Source organism: Gigantopelta aegis, chromosome 14 (assembly GCF_016097555.1).
Source record: "Gigantopelta aegis isolate Gae_Host chromosome 14, Gae_host_genome, whole genome shotgun sequence".
Lineage (NCBI taxonomy): Eukaryota > Metazoa > Mollusca > Gastropoda > Neomphalida > Peltospiridae > Gigantopelta > Gigantopelta aegis.
Window position 1 is genome coordinate 53,054,342 of NC_054712.1, and position 20,847 is coordinate 53,075,188.

The 20,847-nt window shown below is 35.5% G+C and overlaps 1 protein-coding gene across 2 annotated transcripts in view; it reads left to right on the forward strand.

Annotated features, from left to right (window-relative positions):
- LOC121388882 (core-binding factor subunit beta-like) overlaps nt 1-15,948 on the forward strand; it is a 57,970-nt gene extending 42,022 nt beyond the window's left edge. For both annotated transcript variants that reach the window (XM_041520411.1, XM_041520410.1), the window contains one exon: nt 15,548-15,948. In XM_041520411.1, the coding sequence (XP_041376345.1) occupies nt 15,548-15,641 (94 nt within the window). In that variant the 3' untranslated portion in view covers nt 15,642-15,948. The remainder of the gene's footprint in view (nt 1-15,547) is intronic.
- The last annotated feature ends 4,899 nt before the right edge of the window (nt 15,949-20,847 follow it).

Here is a 20,847-nt window from a genome sequence, read left to right on the forward strand (position 1 = left end):
TTGACCGAGCTAGATCTCACCCCAGGACAAAAAACTGCATTGCATATATAAATATTCATATTCAAAGCAAGAACAGTTTGAATATACAGTAAAGCCTCCCAAAACCAGACCCTCTGTAAACCGGAATTCCCTCAAAACCAGATGTTTATCATGGTCTCTTTTTAAATATCAATACAGAACAGAACCTCTCTAAGCCAGAAACCTCTTAAAATAGGACGTTTTACTTGGTTCCATGGGTGTCCAGTTTAAAGGGGTTTCACAGTATTTTAATGTTGAAATTTTTTTTAAAGTTAGGTTCTGGCTGAAAACATGTTACAATGGCTACAAATTCATGAGCTGTATTGTGTCCTGTGACTGGAATGGATATTTAAATTGTTAAATGTTTAAAAACATTTAAAGTGCCATACTGGTCAAAAACATGTTATAATGGCTACACATTCAGTTACTATAATTTTTTTAATTTTTTTGTAAAGCTGTGAAGTGGAAAGTACTTAATAACTAGGGTCATTGCCTTAAAGGTCCAATCTCCCTGGAGTCGTGTAATTAATATAGATTTTTTTAGATCATAATATTAATTAAGCTTTAAGAATTCTGTGTGCTTAATTTATTATGCATTTTTCATTTATATAACAGTTAATTAAGTTTATTTTGTTAGCACGCCACCTGTTGTAAGAAAGATCACGAAGGTTTGAGAGAAATATAGAAATATATCTTAATGTAATGTTATCAAAAATAGAAGTTTTTTTTTCTTTTTTGTAAGATCTGTACTTAATTAAAATCTTCCATACAATACTAGTAGCTTTAATGTACACAAAATAGCCAGGAAAATGTATAGAAAAAAAGTGACAAAAAGAAAAAAACACACACACCCCAATCTGTCTCCATATGGGGAAATAAATCATAGCTTTTTATTTTCTATTTACTTAATATCCGACACAAATACTGTAGCAATAGTACCAGTGTTAAATGTATGCAGACTCACGAGTGAAATAATTGGGACAAATTTCTATCTCTGTTTATTAACACTATTTAGAAAATAAAAGATTTTCAATTGATCAAAGTGTGAAAATAAAATTAGCCTTATCGATAATTTTTTTTTTTTTAAATCTCAAATAGCAAAAATGTGGACATATGCCACACTTTCCTTTGATCAATGGAGAGCTGAACATTTTAATTTTAGTTTTAAAAGGGTCCTGTCAGAAAACGTTGAATACCTAATGTTAGCAACTGTTTCGTAGCTGGAGTATTGCGTATTGTTCACTCGTGATCAAAGGTGAAAGGCAATTTGGAGAACAGAGTGTAAATTTACTCTTGCGACAAAGCCATAGGTTTTTAAATATGATGGAGCACTGGAGCACATCCGCTGCCCTTTCTTGCTCTGCCCTGACCTCACACGCCCCTCATCCCAAACACTCTTAAATTTAGATGTCGACCCTCATCTTGATAAAGAATGACCCGTAATTATGCCATGGTTGATTTGACTTTATGTCACAGCGTTTTTTGTCTGTCGGTCCCAAGGGCCATGATCCCATTTGTCTTGTGATTATCACCAATGACCATACGGGTGCTTTTGGCCATATCTCCGAATTAGATAATCTTACGTTTAAGCCCGGTTGGTTTGTAACAAACAATATTTTAAGCCTGTGGGTTTCTCAGGAGTTTAACTTTCCGCTAACATATATATTATTATTATAAGATCAGGCTTAAAAAGCATTTACGATATCCACTGTAACTGCAATTTGTCTTCTGTATTTACATTATATATTTTTTTATAACATGTGGATTAAAGGGTGATTACGATGTTCTTTGTAATGGATGAGTGCCATAAATATTATTTTTACAAGTTAAGGCTTGAAGGATTTTGTTACTATTTCTATAGTCAATTTTGTGATAGCTGTGCCATAAATATTATTTTTTACAAGATACAGCTTAAAGGATGTTTTACTATTTTTATAGAAAATTTTGTGATTAATGTGTCATGAATACTTTTTTCTCAACATAAGACTTAAAGGGTTTTCTGCAATTCCTATTGTAATTGTGGTTTCTTTGTCATATATATTATGTTTTACAACATTCGGCTTAAATGGTGGTGATGATTTCCATGGGATCCAACTTGTCTTGTTGAGTGGACACTTAAGTTTATTAACATTTCAGTTTGGGCTAACAGCTCAATTTTTACGTATCTACTTCAACGTTGTCAGAGGGTGTGTTTTTTAACACCACCTGCTTTTCACAGTACTAACATCTGAATAACTGACACGAGAGAACACAAATGGGTATCTATTCACAGTCCATGATAGTTGAATCAAGTCTTTATTTAATTTATCGTCGACACGCAATATACTAAATGTTGCCCCACTCGAGCTTCACTGGCTTCAAAAACTTGGATGGCCTTTGTCCGTGGGCAAGATTTCTCATGTGTGTGTGTGTATGTTATTACTCCTTACAAAAGAATATTGTAAAGTTGGTTAAAATTGTTGACTTATTATGTTAAGGCAATTGCAGAGTTAGTCGAGCCCACGCGCTGAAGGAAAAGACGAGTCTTGTGCCAATCATCACCGTAACTCCATATCATTTGTGATTACTGAACACTGTGCTTTACTCTGTGGGGCCATTGTGGGGTCGCAAGGCCTGCGATTGACGGGCACGCGACCCCGTGGGCATACAGGGGGGTCCCGGGCACGTGGTCCTTTATGTGACCTTCTCCATCACCTCTGTCACAGCTATTGGATTGACTCGAGTCGGACGCCCGAATGAAAGCAATATTTGTCTGCGATTATAAACGGTGAGATTTTATTTTTAAAAGAATCTGACACCTTTCTGAACTGGTCATGTGTCCACAAGTAATGACTCTGACAACAAAGGCTTCGTCGTAATAATGCTGCACAAATATTTAATTATGTTATCATTATATAAGTGGCTTTTATAAACTCCTTAGGTCTGTAGTAAGTAAATCATTTCTTGTCAGGTTAGGGGGTATTCATACATCACCTGTTCGTGGCACCTTATTAAACAAGTTTAAATTAAGAGGAGATTTTTTTGTGTTAATAATTCAATAGCAACATTTTATTTGTGAGAGATTAATTAATTATATGCTGGAGTTACTTTGATGGACAGTTCAGACTTGCATTTAATGGGGCTTGAACGTAATTAGTTGATATCTTGTTAGCAAATCACACAAAGTAAAAGCATCTGTCAGAGGTTAATGTGGCACCATACAAAAACTCAAGTTTTATTGTGCCACATTATTCAGTGAAAATGACCTATGAAAAAGTGTGAAATTCGGTCGAGATGAAAACAAAATTTTGATGAGAAAATTGCACGACACAAAATGTCCTCCAATTAATTTTGATTTTAATTTGTAGTGCAGTCGGTAAACTTTTCAGATTTCTTAACGTGTTTGAATTATTTATGAGACAGAACTTTTGTTATCTTCTTCTTGTTCATTTTTCCTCCATTTCTTTTGAACAGCACCTCTCTGTATTGGTGATAACAGATTTATAGGAAAGCTAATTAGCAGTTGTTACGTTGTGTGTATTGAAACAAATTAGAATAGACTGTTTTCTACTTTCTTTTATAATCCTGTGAATTAATTATATGTCTAAATTGTTTAAGACCATCAATTAGTGGTTATGGCTTCAGGCATAGCAACACATGCACACAAGAGAAATTTAACAATTACCATCAAGATCAAGATTTTCAAATCTTTTTGTCTAGGCAGATGAAATAATTTTTTAATGACAGATTTTGAAAAATAATAAAATTAGATATGAAATAAAAATACAAATAACCATTTCAACCTGATCCTAGAAAAAAAAATGTGTTGATTATTTAAAAGTTAACTTTTTTAATAAAATAAAGTTAAAATCAGACCCCCAAAAAAAGTTTTGCCAAATTGTAATCAAATATGAGAAGATGACATGTATTTTTTCATTTCAAATAAAGGCTGTTTTAATTTTATAAAATTTATTGAAAGTTCTACGTTAAAATTGCTTTTTGACTGAAAAGAAAAACAACACTAAAATAGTGACGTAATTCATGAGGCTTTTCCCCGACTGCAGCTGTGCAATGACGTACTGAAAACATGAATGACATCACGTAATCAATAACCATGTCGTCCTTGTTTTTGAATCAAGTTTCCAACCCACCAGTGGTATACCCAAAGTTGTGGTGTAAAATTTTCCGTTTCCTTTGCTGCTATTCGGTATGTGGAAGCAGTGTGGTTTCAGCTCTAATATCTGGTACCTGCCTTTCATTTGTAATACTGTATGAACTAATAAGTAATACTTGTATCCTTTTATTCTAATAATATGGTGCTGAAACTTTCAATATAATGTCTAAAAAAAATAAGCATTTTATTTATTTTTTTCACTGATGCTATTTCTCCATATTATGAGTGAAACCACTAAATTTTGCATTTTCAAATATTTAAATACTTAATCATAGCACTTAGTACATGCACTAAGATATATAATTGATATTTGCAAAAACATGTATTGAGTTACATAGTTAAAAATCCTTTACCTTTCACCATTAACAACATCATCATCAAGCCAGTGTACCGCAACTGGCATATCAAAGGCCATGGTATGTGCTACCCTGTCTATGGGATGGTGCATATAAAAGATCCCTTGCTGCTAATTGAAAAGAGTAGCCCATGACAGCAGGTTTCCTCTCTCAATATCTGTGGTCCTTAACCATATGTCTGACGCCATATAACCGTAACAAAAATGTGTTGAGTGCATCATTAAATAAAAAATTTCTTTCATCACCATCATCATCATCATAATGAACATCATCATCATCCTCATAATCATCATCAACATCAGCATCATCATCATCATCAACATCATCAACATCAATTTTCCTTTAATAATAAAATCGAAAATCTGAATAAAGAGTGGGATTACACTGTCATGATTTACAAAAAAACACACAAAAAAAACATAATAAAAAGGTAATTATACCCTTATATAGATATAAACCCGATGAAATGCATAAAGGATTTAAACCCTGTAATAAAATAATCCCATCACAAAGGGTTTAAGCAGGTACATTTTAACACAGTCACACGACTTTCTTAGGTTTTTTTGTCCGTTTTCTTTTTTCTTCTATTTTTTTACGATTTCCACTAAACATGCATGTATGTTTTATGAAACAACACGCAGGTTTCATTTCCCACAATTTATTTATTATGCCAAGATTTTCAAACAACCACCATAGATTGAGAGTGTCTAGAAATTACGGTATTATGTGATAGGACGTACGCAGGGAAAGAAAGTTTAGAGTAAGTACGCGTGGCAGTGTGAGCAAGGGCGTACGTTCAGTGTTCGGTTTCAGGTCATTTATGAATGTCGCATTTGTTGTGGACATGGCTGACTAGCAGGGCATGTACCGGTATGTAATTACAGGTAATCTTTTATGTCACCCCTACAGGGACACATTTCAAGTGAACACTCCTATCTTATAGTGCAAACAAGGGGCTCGAAAAACCTACGGATTGTCTCAAAAATAAAAAAACCCACCATCTGCCTAAGATGGAAATCAGTGTAAGCTATGGCAATTAAATTAAGGGTGCACCAACTTCTCCGACCGGGGGTCGTACCTTTTCATCTGTCCATTGAACTGTGTTCCCCTTCTTTCCAGATTAATCCCACTCTGACGGAAAGTTCGGTTTAAGGAGAAATTATTTCTTTTTATTGGGGGTTCGTGTTACCTCATAAACAAGGGTATAGGTTTTCATTTTTTCATCGAAGTGAATTTGTAATTAATAATGGTGTTTAAAAGAACAATTCCTTGCTGTTTACTGAGTAAAAATACATTAATTTAAATTCAAAAGTCTTTGTAAATAAAATACATTTAAAAGATTTGACATTTTGTTTGTATAGCGTAGCAGTTAAAATGTCTTCAGTCGTCACTGTCTTTATGATCTTGGTATTAAGAGTTTCCTTCTAAATATAGTACTTAGATAAATAATTTTGACAATTTAATAAAAGATTTAAAATAATTTTATTTGAATTTAAACTTTTATTTGAAAAACCCAAAACAAAAGCAAAAACAATGCAAAGCAAAGCAAAAAAAAAAAAAACAAAAAAAAAAACATTTTTCATTTATTTTTTATTTTTTATAATTCTGCAGTGTCATGGCATATAAGAATATATAAACTTTTCTTTCTTCTTCTTTTATAAAAAATGTCTATTCAGTATGTCCATTATTTAAATATAAGTCTTGATTTATGCTTTTGACACAGCATTAAAATTCCCGTTGATGATATTCTAGTTCTGCAAGAAACCTGTATAAGTTGAGTGTGGGTATTGATGGATAGCTTTTCATGAACAAATGTCTATTTTCACACTTTCCTATTTCGCTAGTACTCTTATAAAAACAACTCATTTCCTTTCTTTACGACTTGGTTATGTACTCGGTGAGGGAGCAGTATATTGATACCAATATCATTACAACTGACATTAACAGTAAAACAAACAAGTAATTGTATGTGTATTTAAGTGAGACTAGCCGTGCAGAAACTCCTGTCCTGGACAGAGAAGCTGGCCGAGGTCAGCTCTTGTGCCCAGGACAGGTGTGCACTATAACAGCTTGCTCTGAATGTGCATGTAAAGCCCTATGACCTGATCTGACCTGCAGAAACTAGTAGCAGAAAGTGTAAAGCCAATACGTCGACTTCTTTCTTACTACAGTGGTAAAGTGCATTACCTTATGTGCAGTCAGTCTGGGGTCGATCCCTGTCTGTTGACCCATTGCGCTATTTCTCATTACAGCCAGTGCACCATGACATGTATATCAAAAGGCAGTGGTATGTGCTATCCTGTCCTTGGGATGGTGCATATAAAAGATCTCTTGCTACTAATGGAAAAATATAGTGGGTTTTCTCTAAGATTATAGGGGCAGAATTGAGCTCAATCGGTTAAGTGCTCGCCTGAGGTGCTTGTGTTGCAGGATTCAAGCACCTCAGTGGATCCATTCAACTGATGGGTTTTTTTATTATTCCAACCAGTGCACCACAACTGGTCAAAGCTTGTGGTATGTGCTTTCCTATTTGTGGAAAAGTGCATATAAAAGAATCCTTGCTGCTAATGAAAAAATGTAGTGAGTTTCCTCTGATGACTACGAGTCATAATTACGAAATGTTTGAAATCCAGTAGCCGATGATTAATTAATCAATGTGCTCTAGTGTTAAACAAATCAAACTTTCTCTCTTGCTAACAACTGACAGTTGACCATTGACAGACTAACAGATAGTGAGGTATATGCCCAGGATAATATGCTTGAACTTTAAGTGACTATAAAAAAAAAAAAAAAAAATGATGTGGTTGAAATTGCTTTTTCATATTTACCCTGCCACAGTTCGTTTAATGAATTTAATGTTTACTATAACCTTGATCTGTTGATATAAAAAGAAAATATTTCTTTTAATAAAAATTGGAAAGAAAATGGAAAACAAGAAACAAAAATTATGACTGAAGCAAAAAAAGATTTAAAAAATAAATCAAAGCAATTTTTGCCATTTAGTTTCTTTACAGAATTTTTTTTTTTTAAATGTTAGCATTTAGGTTGGGGTTGTTTAGTGAGGTTTTCTTGGTTTTTGTAGGGGGAGTGTCTTCTTTTTTTTCTTTCTTTTTTAAAGTACTAGTCTATTTTTAACTAATGTGCTTGTCATATTTATATCAGAGTCAAGCTAATTGATTTTTTATCTTTTTGTTGTGGGATTGGAGTACCGTATGTAGGTTGTAGCATAACTGCTTTATGAATTAAATTCATCGTCCTGTTTGATAGTGGCTGGTAATGGAACCGTCAGGTAAACAGGTGGGCGATGACTAAAGAAACATGTGGAGGAGAAACGATCGTCTTCCCGTGCAATAAAAACTCTTATTGCCCATGGAGTGTATAACAAGAGGCTGTTACAGACATGAATACAGTCTGGGGGTGGTAGGTGGGAGGTAGTCATTTCATTTTTTAATTCAAGTGTCTATTATTTAGAGAATAAAATTAAATAATGTGGCTTAATTTGCATTTTTTTTTTTAAATGGGCTTAAAATGAGGTCAGTACTAAACATCCTACACAGACTGGTTCCTTGTTGAACTATGTATTATTTTTATTCATCATCCATCTATCCATCCATCTGTCCGTCCGTCCGTCCACCCATCCACCCACCCGTCCACCTGTCCATCCGTCCGTCCGTCCGTCCATCCATCCATCCATCCATCCACCCATCCACCCATCCACCCATCCACCAACCTTTCCATCCATCCACCCACCCACCCACCCACTCACTCACCCACCCACCCATCCATTGGTCTTTGTGACATGTAGTCAGAGGAAACCTGTTACATTTTTCTATTAGCATCAAAACATTTTATATGCACTTTTCACAGACACACCAGCCTCAGTGGCATCGTGGCAGGCCATCGGTCTACAGGCTGGTAGGTACTGGGTTCGGATCCCATTCGAGGCATGGGATTTTTAATCCAGATACCGACTCCAAACCCTGAGTGAGTGCTCAGCAAGGCTCAGTGGGTAGGTGTAAACCACTTGCACTGATCAGTGATCCATAACTGGTTCAACAAAGGCCATGGTTTGTGCTATCCTTCCTGTGGGAAGCGCAAATAAAAGATCCCTTGCTGCTAATCAGAAGAGTAGCCCATGTAGTGGCGAAAGCGGGTTTCCTCTCAAAATCTGTGTGGTCCGTAACCATATGTCTGACGCCATATAACCGTAAATAAAATGTGCTGAGTGCGTCGTTAAATAAAACACGTCTTCTTCTTTTTTTCACAGACAGGACAGCACATACCACATATTTTGATACACTAGGTGGGTCGGGAGGGGGACTTAATCAGAGAATAGGTCTACCAGGTGTGTTTGATTCTATGTGGCACAGTACTTAAGCTATTACTCTCTTTTGTTTCAAAGTTTGCATTTATGTATGAAAATCAAGTTTATATAAAATGAAGATTTCTTCAAAGCCTTCTGGTGACATTTATAAACCAGATTTTGTGCCTGAACCTTGATTAGATATAGGCACATTAAATATAATTACTTAACCTAAACCCAATTTAACTGTAACAGATGTTTTGCATTTAAGTATGAAACTCAAAGTTTATATGAAATAAAGATTTCTTCAAATGACATTTATAAACCAGATTTAATATATATATATAAAAAAATTATAAAAGAAAAAGAAACAAAGAAGTTTGCACCAGATGACCTCTGTCCTGACTCCATCCACCACGCACTTGGTTAATCAGTCAATTGTGATTAATGGCCGACTGGCAGCCATATTTAAATAGCTCTGCACCGGGTGACCTGTGGCCTGTCACCACTGAAATACTGCAACTACTGGTAACATGTGCTAACATGTCATAACATGGGTTAATATGTCATAACACAGGAGATGTTATGTTCCTCATGTCTGTAACCTTGATTATCTTATTGTCTAGCATATATTTAACATAATTTATGCTCATCACCTTATTCAGTGAAATATTGTTTTGATTTTACAAATTGTTGATGGCAGATCTAGAAAAGGTTTTGGGGAGGTAAACTGGAGTTGGGATTGAATAGTGGAATGCTTAATTAAAAAAATATTTTGATGGTGTTAAAATCAAAGGTTGTGGTATGTGCTGTCCTATCCATTGGATAGTTTATGTAAAAGATCCTTTCATTTAGCTGTGTATATGTGGTTACAGTGTGTTGCAGTTACATTATATTACATACCTTATAGTCACTAGCAGTTCTGTGAGGAAAAAATGGAAAGAAAGATTTGTTTAATGTGATCTCAGTGCATTTTAAACTATGTCTATTTGATTCGTTCCAAACAAGGTTGGGAGGAGAGGAGAGGAGAGAGAGAGAGAGAGAGAGAGAGAGAGAGAGAGAGAGAGAGAGAGAGAGAGAGAGAGAGAGAGAGAGAGAGAGAGAGAGAGAGAGAGAGAGAGAGAGAGAGAGAGAGAGAGAGAGAGGGAATGAGGGAGGGGGATGGAGGAAGGGAGAGGAGAGACAGACAGACAGAATTTAAAATAGATAGGGAAGGGACAGACAAATAAAAAGACACAGAGGGGGAGAGAGAGAAAAAAAAGAGAGACAGGTACCCCTGCAGCTGGTACATCAAATTCTGCGGTATGTGTGGTCCTGCCTAATGAAAAGTGCATATAAAAATACCACTTGCTGCTATTTAGAAGGAGTGGCTTGTGGCAGAAATTGATTCCCTGTCATCTCTCAACCATATTTCAAAATAACCATATACCTTGGACACCAAGTAGTCAGTGTGTTGTGAGGTGTCAATAAGCAAACATTTATTTCTATGCAGACATAAAAGTTTAGCAATTTGCTACTAGTGCATTGTACTTTAAAATACAAGCCACATTTAAAGTTTGTTTTGTTTAACGACGCCACTAGAGCACATTGATTTATTGATCATCGGATATTAGATGTCAAACATTTGGTGTTTTTTTTCATGTATATTCTTAGACAGTGGCGTAGGAAGATGCCAAAATGTGATGAGGGAGCACTATTACCCGTATAAAGCAAATATAAAGCAAAATATCTGAAAAGTGCCCCCTTTGCCGTCTTCCCTCCCCCCCCCCCCCCACCACTTCCTACGCCAGTGTTAGAGAGGAAACCGACTCAGTTTTTTCATTAGTAGCAACAGATCTTTCTATATGCACTTCCTACAGACAGGATAGCACACATTTAATGACATGACAGTAATACATTTGATTTTGTATCGAAAATCTCCTGTTACTTATACTGACAAATAACGCATCAGTTAATTCAAGTTTCTGGTTTATCTTTGAAAGTCACAAGTTTTCTTTTATTTCATTTCATTTTAACTTATTTTCTTGCTTATATCCAATTAAGGTTCAAGCATGCTGTCCTGGGCATACACCTCAGCTATCTGGGCTGTCTGTCCAGGACAGTGGGTTAGTTTTCAGTCGGTTAGTTTGTGAAAAAGAAGAGGGTGTTGTGGCCTTACACCTACCCACTGAGTCCTTAAGAACTCGCTCTGGCTTGGAGCGGGTACCGGGCTACGAACCCTGTACCTACCAGCCTGTAGTCCTATGGCTTAACCACTGCGCCACTGAGGCCGGGATTTTTTTTTATTTAAGCAAATTTATTTACCAAATTACTCAACATATTTTGTCTTAGTATATATACTTGAGATTGCAGTTTAAAATATTGTGCACTCAGTAACCTCATAACTATGAGTGGAGATAATGTGATGTAATGTTGTGACCTGGGGACAGCACACTATAACTTGATGTAACTGTACATCGCAACATGATGTAAGATGACATCACAACATTGCCCCTGTGAAAGGTCAGAGTGTTATAACAGGTTTCATTGGGTAATCTGTACTAGACACTTTATCAATGGAACCGGCTGACCTAGACTTGTGGATTGCATGGACATTGTGTAACTTACTGGTACTCATGGCTCTTATGTCAGGGTCATATCACAATTAGGAAAAAATATTAAGAATGGCAGATATAGATTAAATAAGGTGTTTGAGATGGCGATTCTCAGGTAGGCGTAGAATGTTGGAATGTCTGCAGGTATAGCTAATCATGCCTTTCATGTTGAGGAGGGGAGGGAGGAGGAATGCAGCCCAGTGGTAAAGCACATACCTGATGAGTGGTTGGTTTAATTCGGCTATTTCTCATTCAAGCCACTGCACCACAACTGGTACATGAAAGGTATGTGCTATCCTGTCTGTGAGATGGTGCATGTAAAAGATCCCTGACTACTAATGGGAAAATTTAGCAGGTTTCCTCTCTAAGGCTATATGTCAGAATTATTAAATGTTTGACATCCAATAGGTGAAGATTAATAGATCAATGTACTCTAGTAGTATATGAAATATAGCTTTTCTGTTTTTGCATTTCTGTCAAAACCGTTTGTTTCACATGTATCATTCATTGACCTTGTTACTGTTGTGGGAGAATATTTTTATAATTATTTGTGTACTTTCTCACTTCTGTTCACCAGTGTTTAAAACAAATGTTTGTCAAATGTTCTGAATTGAACCTGTTGTGAATATTTTATTCAAAAATACCTTTTAAAGACTCAACTGAGTCTAATCTTCTAAATGCAAGACTTACCCGTACCCTTATAATGTAAAATTTTAAACATTTAAAAAAAATTATGCAAAATTTGAAAGCATTGAAATGTGGGTTTTTTTTTTTTTTTTTTTTTTTTTTTTTTTAAATCGTAATTTGTTTTTAAAAAATGATTACTCAGCAGTTTATAAATTCAGTTTCTGTTCATGTTTAAACCATCAAAAAAAAATACAAATAAAAGTGACTGCACCGAATAACGATTACTAACTAGGAGTGGGGGTCTTACATAAAGATGTTGTGGAATGCCACAAATTCCTTAAGGAGTCTTTTTCAAGTGACAGGAAGTGGCCGAATTCCAAACCACAAGAGATGGGTGGGAGGGGGGGGGGGGGGATGGCAGGCTCCAGTGTTCAGGGGGAATAATACATGGCTAGAGATGTGGTTTACCTCAAACGGTTGCATTGAAATCTCTTTGTGGCTGTTAATAACAGTTCGTTTGCTTCGCGTGAAAAGATACCAGAATCTTTAACTGTGTGGCCCATCCTGGACCTTCATGGTATTTGAGCATGTATTCATTCAGCAGAGCAGCTTTTTCATCTCTCTGCATGTTTTATTTATGAATGTGGTGAAGGTTTGTTTTTTGTTCTTTTTTAAAAAGAGAGAAAAAAAAAAGGTCTGGTTTGAAATTTTAAAAGCAAATTTAGTGCTGCGCCTTATGTAAGAAAATGTGACCTGATTGTACAAGTTATATTTTAAAGGAAGGAAGGAAGGTAATGGTTTATTTAACGACACACTCAACACATTTTATTTACGGTTATATGGCTGGTGTCAGACATATGGTTAAGGACCACACAGATACTGAGGGAGGAAACCCACTGTTGCCACTTCATGGGCTATTCTTTTCGATTAGCAGCAAGGGATGTTTTATTTGCACCACCCCACAGATAGGATAGCACATACTACGATCTTTGATATACCAGTCGTGGTGCACTGAATAAAACAAGAAAGTTTTAAAGGTGCATTATCATACTTGTTGATAAAATATCGGATATTTTTATTATTTTAATGTCTAGTTAATTATAGTAGCTCAGTGGTAGAACACCTGTCCATGATATAATAGCTTATAACATTGATCACACTCGGTGGGCTTGGGGGGTTTCCCATTTACAGAATTCTTTCTATGTGATCTATGAACTGCAGATGATTTTTCAACCATCCATCCACTCATTCATGGATGTATCTATCCTCACACCCATGGATCCATCCATCCATCCATCCATCCACCCATCCATCGAATCTATCCATTCATCAATCCATTCATCCACCCATCGATCGAATCTATCCATTCATCAATCCATTCATCCACACATCCATCTATCCATTCATCTCGGGATGCATCCATCCATTCAGTGGTGCACACATCCATCCATCCATCCATTCAATGATGCACACATCCATTTATTCATTCATCCATCCATCCATCCATCCATTCAATGATGCACACATCCATCCATCCATTCATCCATCCATCTCTCCATTCAATGATGCACACATCCATCCATCCATCCATCCATTGATGCACACATCCATCCATCCATTAATTCGTCCATCCATCCATTCAATGATGCACACATCCATCCATTCATCTTTCCACACCAACTTACTTTTTATCTCTCTTTGTTGTATACTATAAATAAACCATTTAGTCCCCATGGTGTTTTATAATGTTACAGACACAAACTATATATATATATATATACACAATGTGCCGTACCAAGCTACATATAGACCCACACCATCTAGGAGTGGTCCTATATAACCTTGTAAAGAGGGTTTCCAGCTGGCACCCTTGTCATATTCATGCACTGCAAAGCGATCACTGGCTTCCAAGGTGATACCTACCAGCGATGAATTGTTAGCCACTTGTCTTGTGGTCATGGTAATTAAGTCAGAGGCAGGTATTGGAGGCCAGGCTGAGGGAGTGGAGTGCTAGGTATTCCATTGATGTTGTCTTTCAGATTAGAGCTGTTACACTACGTGATAATCTCATCGTAGTGGGGAGCTTGTGTGGTCTTTTTACAAAGTGGCTTACTTTGATCTGCTGGTGATTTATTGCTCTGGGTTATCGAATACAGTAAAGGATCGGTCACTCTTGGCCTTGAGTCTGGACGTTTGATGGCTTCATTGTTCTCTAAAGGCTAACCTTAAGAAATGATGTTTGTTGTAATAAAAATTGTCCGAAGTTAACACTCTTGCTATGTATAATCCTGACATTTGCTTCAAGGTTTTTTGGGGTTTTTTTGCTTGCTTTTATGTGTGTGTGTGTGTATGTGTGTGTGTGTGTGGGGGGGGGGGGGGGGGGGGTCCTTGTTGTTTTTAATTTTGTTTCATGTGGCTTTCTTTACTATATAATAATCAAACTAATTGTATGTTAATATACTTGTTGAGCATCACTTTTAGGCTTGTGTTCATTTTATTTCATTTCAACTTATTTTCATGCTTATATCCAATTAAGGTCCAAGCACAGTGTCCTGGGCACACACCTCAGCTGTCTGGGCTGTCTGTTCAGGACAGTGGGTTAGTTGTTAGTTGGTTAGTGGTTAGTTAGTGAGAAAGAAGAGGTTGTAGTAGTCTTACACCTACCCACTGAGTCATTAAAACTTACTCTGGGTGGGAGCCGGTACCAGGCTGCGAACCCAATACCTACCAGCCTATGTCTGATGGCTTAACCACGATACCACTGAGGCCAGTGGTCTGTGTTCATAAGTGTCTATATGTATAAAAAAAAAAAAGATATAAAAAATAATAATTTTAAAATAATTTAAAAAAACTTTTTAACACTTCTGAGGGTTTTTTGGTTGTGGTTTTTTTATCTTTCTTTTTTAGGGGGGGGGGGGGGTGGGGTTTTGAAAAGAAAGAAAGAAAAAAAAGAAGATATATTAGCCATGAATTTTAATAGTTCATTGCAAAAAGTGGTTTTGTTTTCAGTGTTTAGGCTGAAACCTATAAAATATTAGCAATTTGGCAACTTTGCAAAAAAAAATCTGTCATCAAATTCAAGTTTCATTTAGCCAAATGGAAAAAATGGCGGTACATCTATGAACTGCAGATGATTTTCAAATTAGCTTTTTTGCGAATTAGTAATGAAACATATTTTCCAAATTCAACTTTAATTCTCATTTGACAATTTGGCAAGCGACACGTTAAAGCCTGCCGTTTAAGCGTGCCTAGAAGTTAAACCCTGCCGTTTAAGCGTGCCTAGAAGTTAAAGCCTGCCGTTTAAGCGTGCCTAGAAGTAGCTATGTCTGACATGTAGGTAGGAAGGAAAGAAGAAAAGCTCAATTAATGTGCCCATATCCATTGAAGGTTCATGCACGTCCATCATGGGCACGAGTTTTCATTTGCGCCAGATCTCCAGACATGTAAAAACTGTTAATCCTTTTGTTTATGTGAATATTTATTTTCTGTTTTTCAGAACCGACAAAGAAGTACCAATGTCAGTCCCACAGAAACCAGTGAGAGCGAATGATAAGCATTTACCTTGGAAGAAGAGGATGTACATAATGTAACATAAATACCTCCTAAAGAGGCTAACTTATTTATTTTTATGTCCACTTTTGTCAATATTATATTGAAGATAAACAAATTTAATATATACAGCATAAGAAATTATTTTTTAAACCTATAAACATTGTGTGATTGGTTGAATAACAATGTGATGGCATTGGGCACAAATAATAAATGTTATTGTACGTCTTAAAGGAAATGATTGCCGTGTACTAATATGCATATTTTTGGTGTCATCACAACTCATTGTGTTAAGGAATATTATTTTATTGAATTTTTTGAGCCGACAGCTCAGTTTTATAGTATTCGTTTTTTTCTGTTGTCTGCACAAAGCATATTTGTATTGGTTTGATAAATTTTAATGACAGATATATTGCATTGTTTTAATACTCAGTTAAATCATTTTTAAATCACTTCTTGCAGATTATAATATGCAGTAATCTTAGGTTTTTTCATTGTTTCATTCAGATATTAATGTTTTTGTCAGTTTTTGTTTTAATATTTAAATTATTTTGTATGATCATTAAATTTTAGTTTTTGGATTAATCAATATAACATTTTGTAGTAATTTCTGTCAATATTGTCGAAACCATTCAACAATATTTGTCATTTCATAAAATTTATTTCATTCATCATTATCATTCTTCATATAATACGTAACACAAATGCAGCAGCATTATCATCATCATCATCATCATATAACAATGTGTCAAATATTTTTGTTCTGCCAGTTTTGGTGTGTACTTAATTTAATTAATTATGGCATTTGATTGTAACTATAGGTGTGTATATATATATTCATGTATTGTCAGTGGTTTGAGCCAAAGATTTCCACAAGAACCAACACTCCATTGATCTCCATTCCACGTCACCTGTGTTCTTTCGTCTCATCTGTTTGAATCTAGTCAGCCCGTCAAGTATTATCGGTTTATGTTTAATTTTGTTTTGTATGTGTTTTGTTTGCTTGTGTTTTTAAAAAAATATGTTTTGCTTCAAATGTTTTGCTGTGTGTCATGTCTAGATTGTGTTTTCATATATTTGTTAACCATATAAGCTGTGTTACTCAAACAAATTAAAGTGATTAGGTGTCAGAAAATGCCAGCAATTGGGTGGGGAAGTTATTAATTTGCCATTCAACTGGAGGGCCCAATGAATATTCAGAGTTGAGGGAGGGGGTTGGTAATGATCCCCCTACACTTCCTGTGTCAATGAACTAATACCAGTACTTTAATCATTAGCAGTGTATGGCTTTTTATCCTGCAACCACTGTTTCTACCGACAGATTATGATGACCCTTTAAAGCAGTCATAAACGTATACTAGCAGTTTGACTTTTGACATCACTCATATGACGTCACACGCATAGCTACATTATAAAATTACTCATTTGACCTCTAGGTCATAGTACAATGTGGCAGAAATAACAGAAATAATCAATAGCTTTTCCCCTTACTTTTTATGGTCAGTAGGATAAAAATAATAACTAGTTACTAACGTCGGTTATCTGCTTTATCCTGTTCAGGCCGAATGAGAAATTCCGCTCGGCAGAGCCTCGTAGAGATTTCCCATTCTTACCTTCACAGGATAAAGCAGATATCCAACATCATTAACTAGTTATTCCTTGTTTAATATAAAAGTGTCTTTGTTTATTTGTATGGTTATTTCAACACCTGGTCGACAAAACAAAAAGAGAGGAACCCCACTGTTTCCATTCAGACATCTCCTTTGAAAAAAACAGCAAGGGATCTTTTATGCCAGCATGTACTTTACCACAGACAGGGCAGTACATACCATGTACATCTATACACCACTATAGAAAGGAACTAATGGCTTCTTGCTCAGATTCATTCATTCATCCTTCGAAAAAGCAGCAAGGGACCTTTTATGCCAGCATGTACTTTACCATAGACAGGGCAGTACATACCGTGTACCTTTATACACCACTATTGAAAGGAACTGATGGCTTGTTACTAAGATGTTTTTATTTCTATCTTAATGTTTTTAATATATAAAATATTTAAAACTCCAAAAAAATCTTTTGATAATGTCATTAATTAATTTAAATATTAATGCAAGTCTATATGCAGCAAAACAACCAAATGTCACACTCTCTGAAAATCCATCATCATTTTCAAAAATACAAATTTAAAAAAAACATTTTTTTTTTTACTACTCATGTTAGTCACACAGAAACACGAGTAAACACATAAATATAGAACCTGCATAAACTTGTTTATCTAAATATTGTTTGCAACCCAAGACGATAATGAACTACAAAGCTGATCAAGTGATATTGTGCCACCCACTTAAATCTTCCCTATAAGTTCAGCGCTTTGGTTGGAATTAAGACAGCGGTTGGAAATATGTTGCCTGCAGCTAATTATGGTCATATCTGATGACGTCATGCAGTTCAGTCTAGAACCACAGTCTAAAAATAGCTGCCTCTTTCAGTCAATACGAGATATATCTGTAGTTTACGTAAGCCATTGTAGTGAATGACGAATCAATACATTCGAGTCCATTGATGTGTTCCCACTAGTGCGGAGTGATTGTCGACACTGATGCCTGTTTGTCTTTTACTGCAGATGTATTTAACTTTCTGGTGGGTGGCTTCGTATGTCGATACGTGCATGTTGTCGCGCTATGCCGCTCTCTAAAGAAATGTGGTTAACCACCGGATGATTGTTTTTTTCACATTTGATTGCCTTAGTAATTCAGTGCAGGCTTCCTAGGGGAGGAAAAGAGAATGGGGCCATGGCCATACACACGCATCCCACACGCATCCCACACGCATCCCACCTCCCTTCCCAATATACATAGAAAGAATATAACATTTTAAATATCACAAACTTTCAGAATTTATTCTCCACATGTTTACAAATTGTACCTGAGGATATCCCAGGGTCGTACCTAATGGGTGGGGAAGGGGGCAGGGTTTTCCTTTTTTTTTCTTTCTTAAAGTGCTTTTAGATTGAAAGTGCACTTTGTTTCTGGAGAAGACACTATATTATTATTGCGCACTCCTTCCATTTCAGCTCTCCAATTATTTTAGCTTAGGTACAACCAACAATACCAATGTCTCAAGACCCTCAAGATATCTTGTCCCCCACTTCCAACAGCTTCCCGATGTAATACACAAATATTGTTGCACCTCCTATTGAGGCCACTCTGTATTACAACCATTTGTTCATAAATCATAAATGGCTGAATCTCTTTACAGTATATAAATAAAGGCAGTGAAACTTAAGTAGACGATTTTACATTCAATAATAGGCAGGGTTTTTAGTTTATAAGGCTTGGATTGGGGTTTTAAATATATTCTTTTTTTTCAAAGATAACCATCAGAAGATATTGTATTTCACATTTGTGCATCATATTTCATGGCTAATATTTTTGTTTCAACTACATGTTTTCATTCATAAAATATCAACCCATTTTTTATATTGTTAATCACATTTGTGTATGGAGAAAATAGTTTTTGTACTTTGGCATTTTGTCATTAACGAGTATTTATATTTTTGTGTGTAACATTTGACTGTTGTTTACTTAAAATTATAAAATTCATATTCTATTGTCAAACCGTGAAACAAATTCAGTGTTGTCCGATTATAATATTAATTTCATTACATACCGACAAGTCGCTATAATTGCAGTTTATTCGTTATGTGCTGGTTATTTGTGTTGACAATGTAGTTAAAAGATCAAATGTTTTTGTTGGATTTTTTTTTTTTTTAGATATACGTATGCATAACTTCAATTTATATGTTTGTATCTGCACGGTTAATGTGTTTTTCTATCATACTTTTCTATCATACTGTGCTCTGTGACCCCGGTGAATTTGTATGAAGTAAACCAAAAAACAAAGTTAAAATTGTTGATATTGTATCTTAAATATATTGTGCCTTTTTATTTTTATTATTATTATCGAATGTGGTAATATTGGAAAACTAGATGTTCTCTGTGTTTTTGTGTAACCAAAATTCATTTTTTGGTGTCCATTTGTTCGAGACATGTATTGATCTCTTTTCTCAGGGACAGCCAATTCAGCATAAAATATTTGGTAGAAATATTGGATTCAGTAATAAGAAACTCGGTAGAAATATTGGATTCAGTAATAAGAAACTCGGTAGAAATATTGGATTCAGTACCCTGAAATTTAGAGCGTAGTAAATTCTTCAACTGCTGTTGGTATTCTTGGCAGCCATTTGTCAATAGATAACCTAATAATTCTAAGTTCAACGTAAAGTATTGCCATTTTGGATTGGTGATCCTCCTAAAAATCTATTGTATTTGAGTGGCAGTCCTCCTACATGTTTTGGAATGACATCCCTAAGATGTATTTTTGTAATGTCATTAAAATAATACATCTTAGAGCTGTTCTAAAATGTATTGTTTTGGAATGCTAGTTCTCTTAATATTATTGTTTTGGTGCGACAGTCCTAAAGATGTATTGTGCCTGGGAGTGGCAGTCCTCCTAAATACAAGCAAAGGTGAAGTCACAATCTAATCTAAACATTCATTGTACCCAGTCTTGTGCACCAATGTGATTTTGAAACTGTTCATGGTAGTGGAATTAGATTTTAAAATGTTGAGGACAGGTAGGGAATATGCGTATAAAGGATTCATCAGCTGATAAGAGTAACCTATGCAGTGGAAATAGATTTTCCATCAAGAGCCTAATGCTGTCTTTTGTGTAATAAAATCAGACCATTTTTATGCCCATGACAGCAATATAGAACATTGATATGATAGTATTCTTGTAATTCCTTGACCACGAGAAAAAAGCACTTGGCAACAGGCCAAAGTATTGCCCATCTTGGTTACACAATTTTAAATTCACTGGAACCATCAATCGGCGTTAAATTAAAAATGAAAACTGTTAAATTAAAACTTGCAAACTTCAGAAGATAATTAATTTCAATGCAAGTTCAGAGTACATGTAGTTGTTTAGGTCCGTCACCTAAAATTTTGAAAGTGTGCAATGTGGCCCTCTTGAACACTGACTGTATGCAGTAGAATCTTTGCTACACTAAAATTATGTGTGGTCATCAATACAATCTTAGTACAGGGTTCATACAGGAAGGAAATGGTTTATTTAACAATGCACTCAACACATTTTATTTACGGTTATATGGCATTGTGGTTAAAGACCACACAGATATTGAGGGAGGAAACCCACTGTCGCCACTTCATGGGCTACTCTTTGATT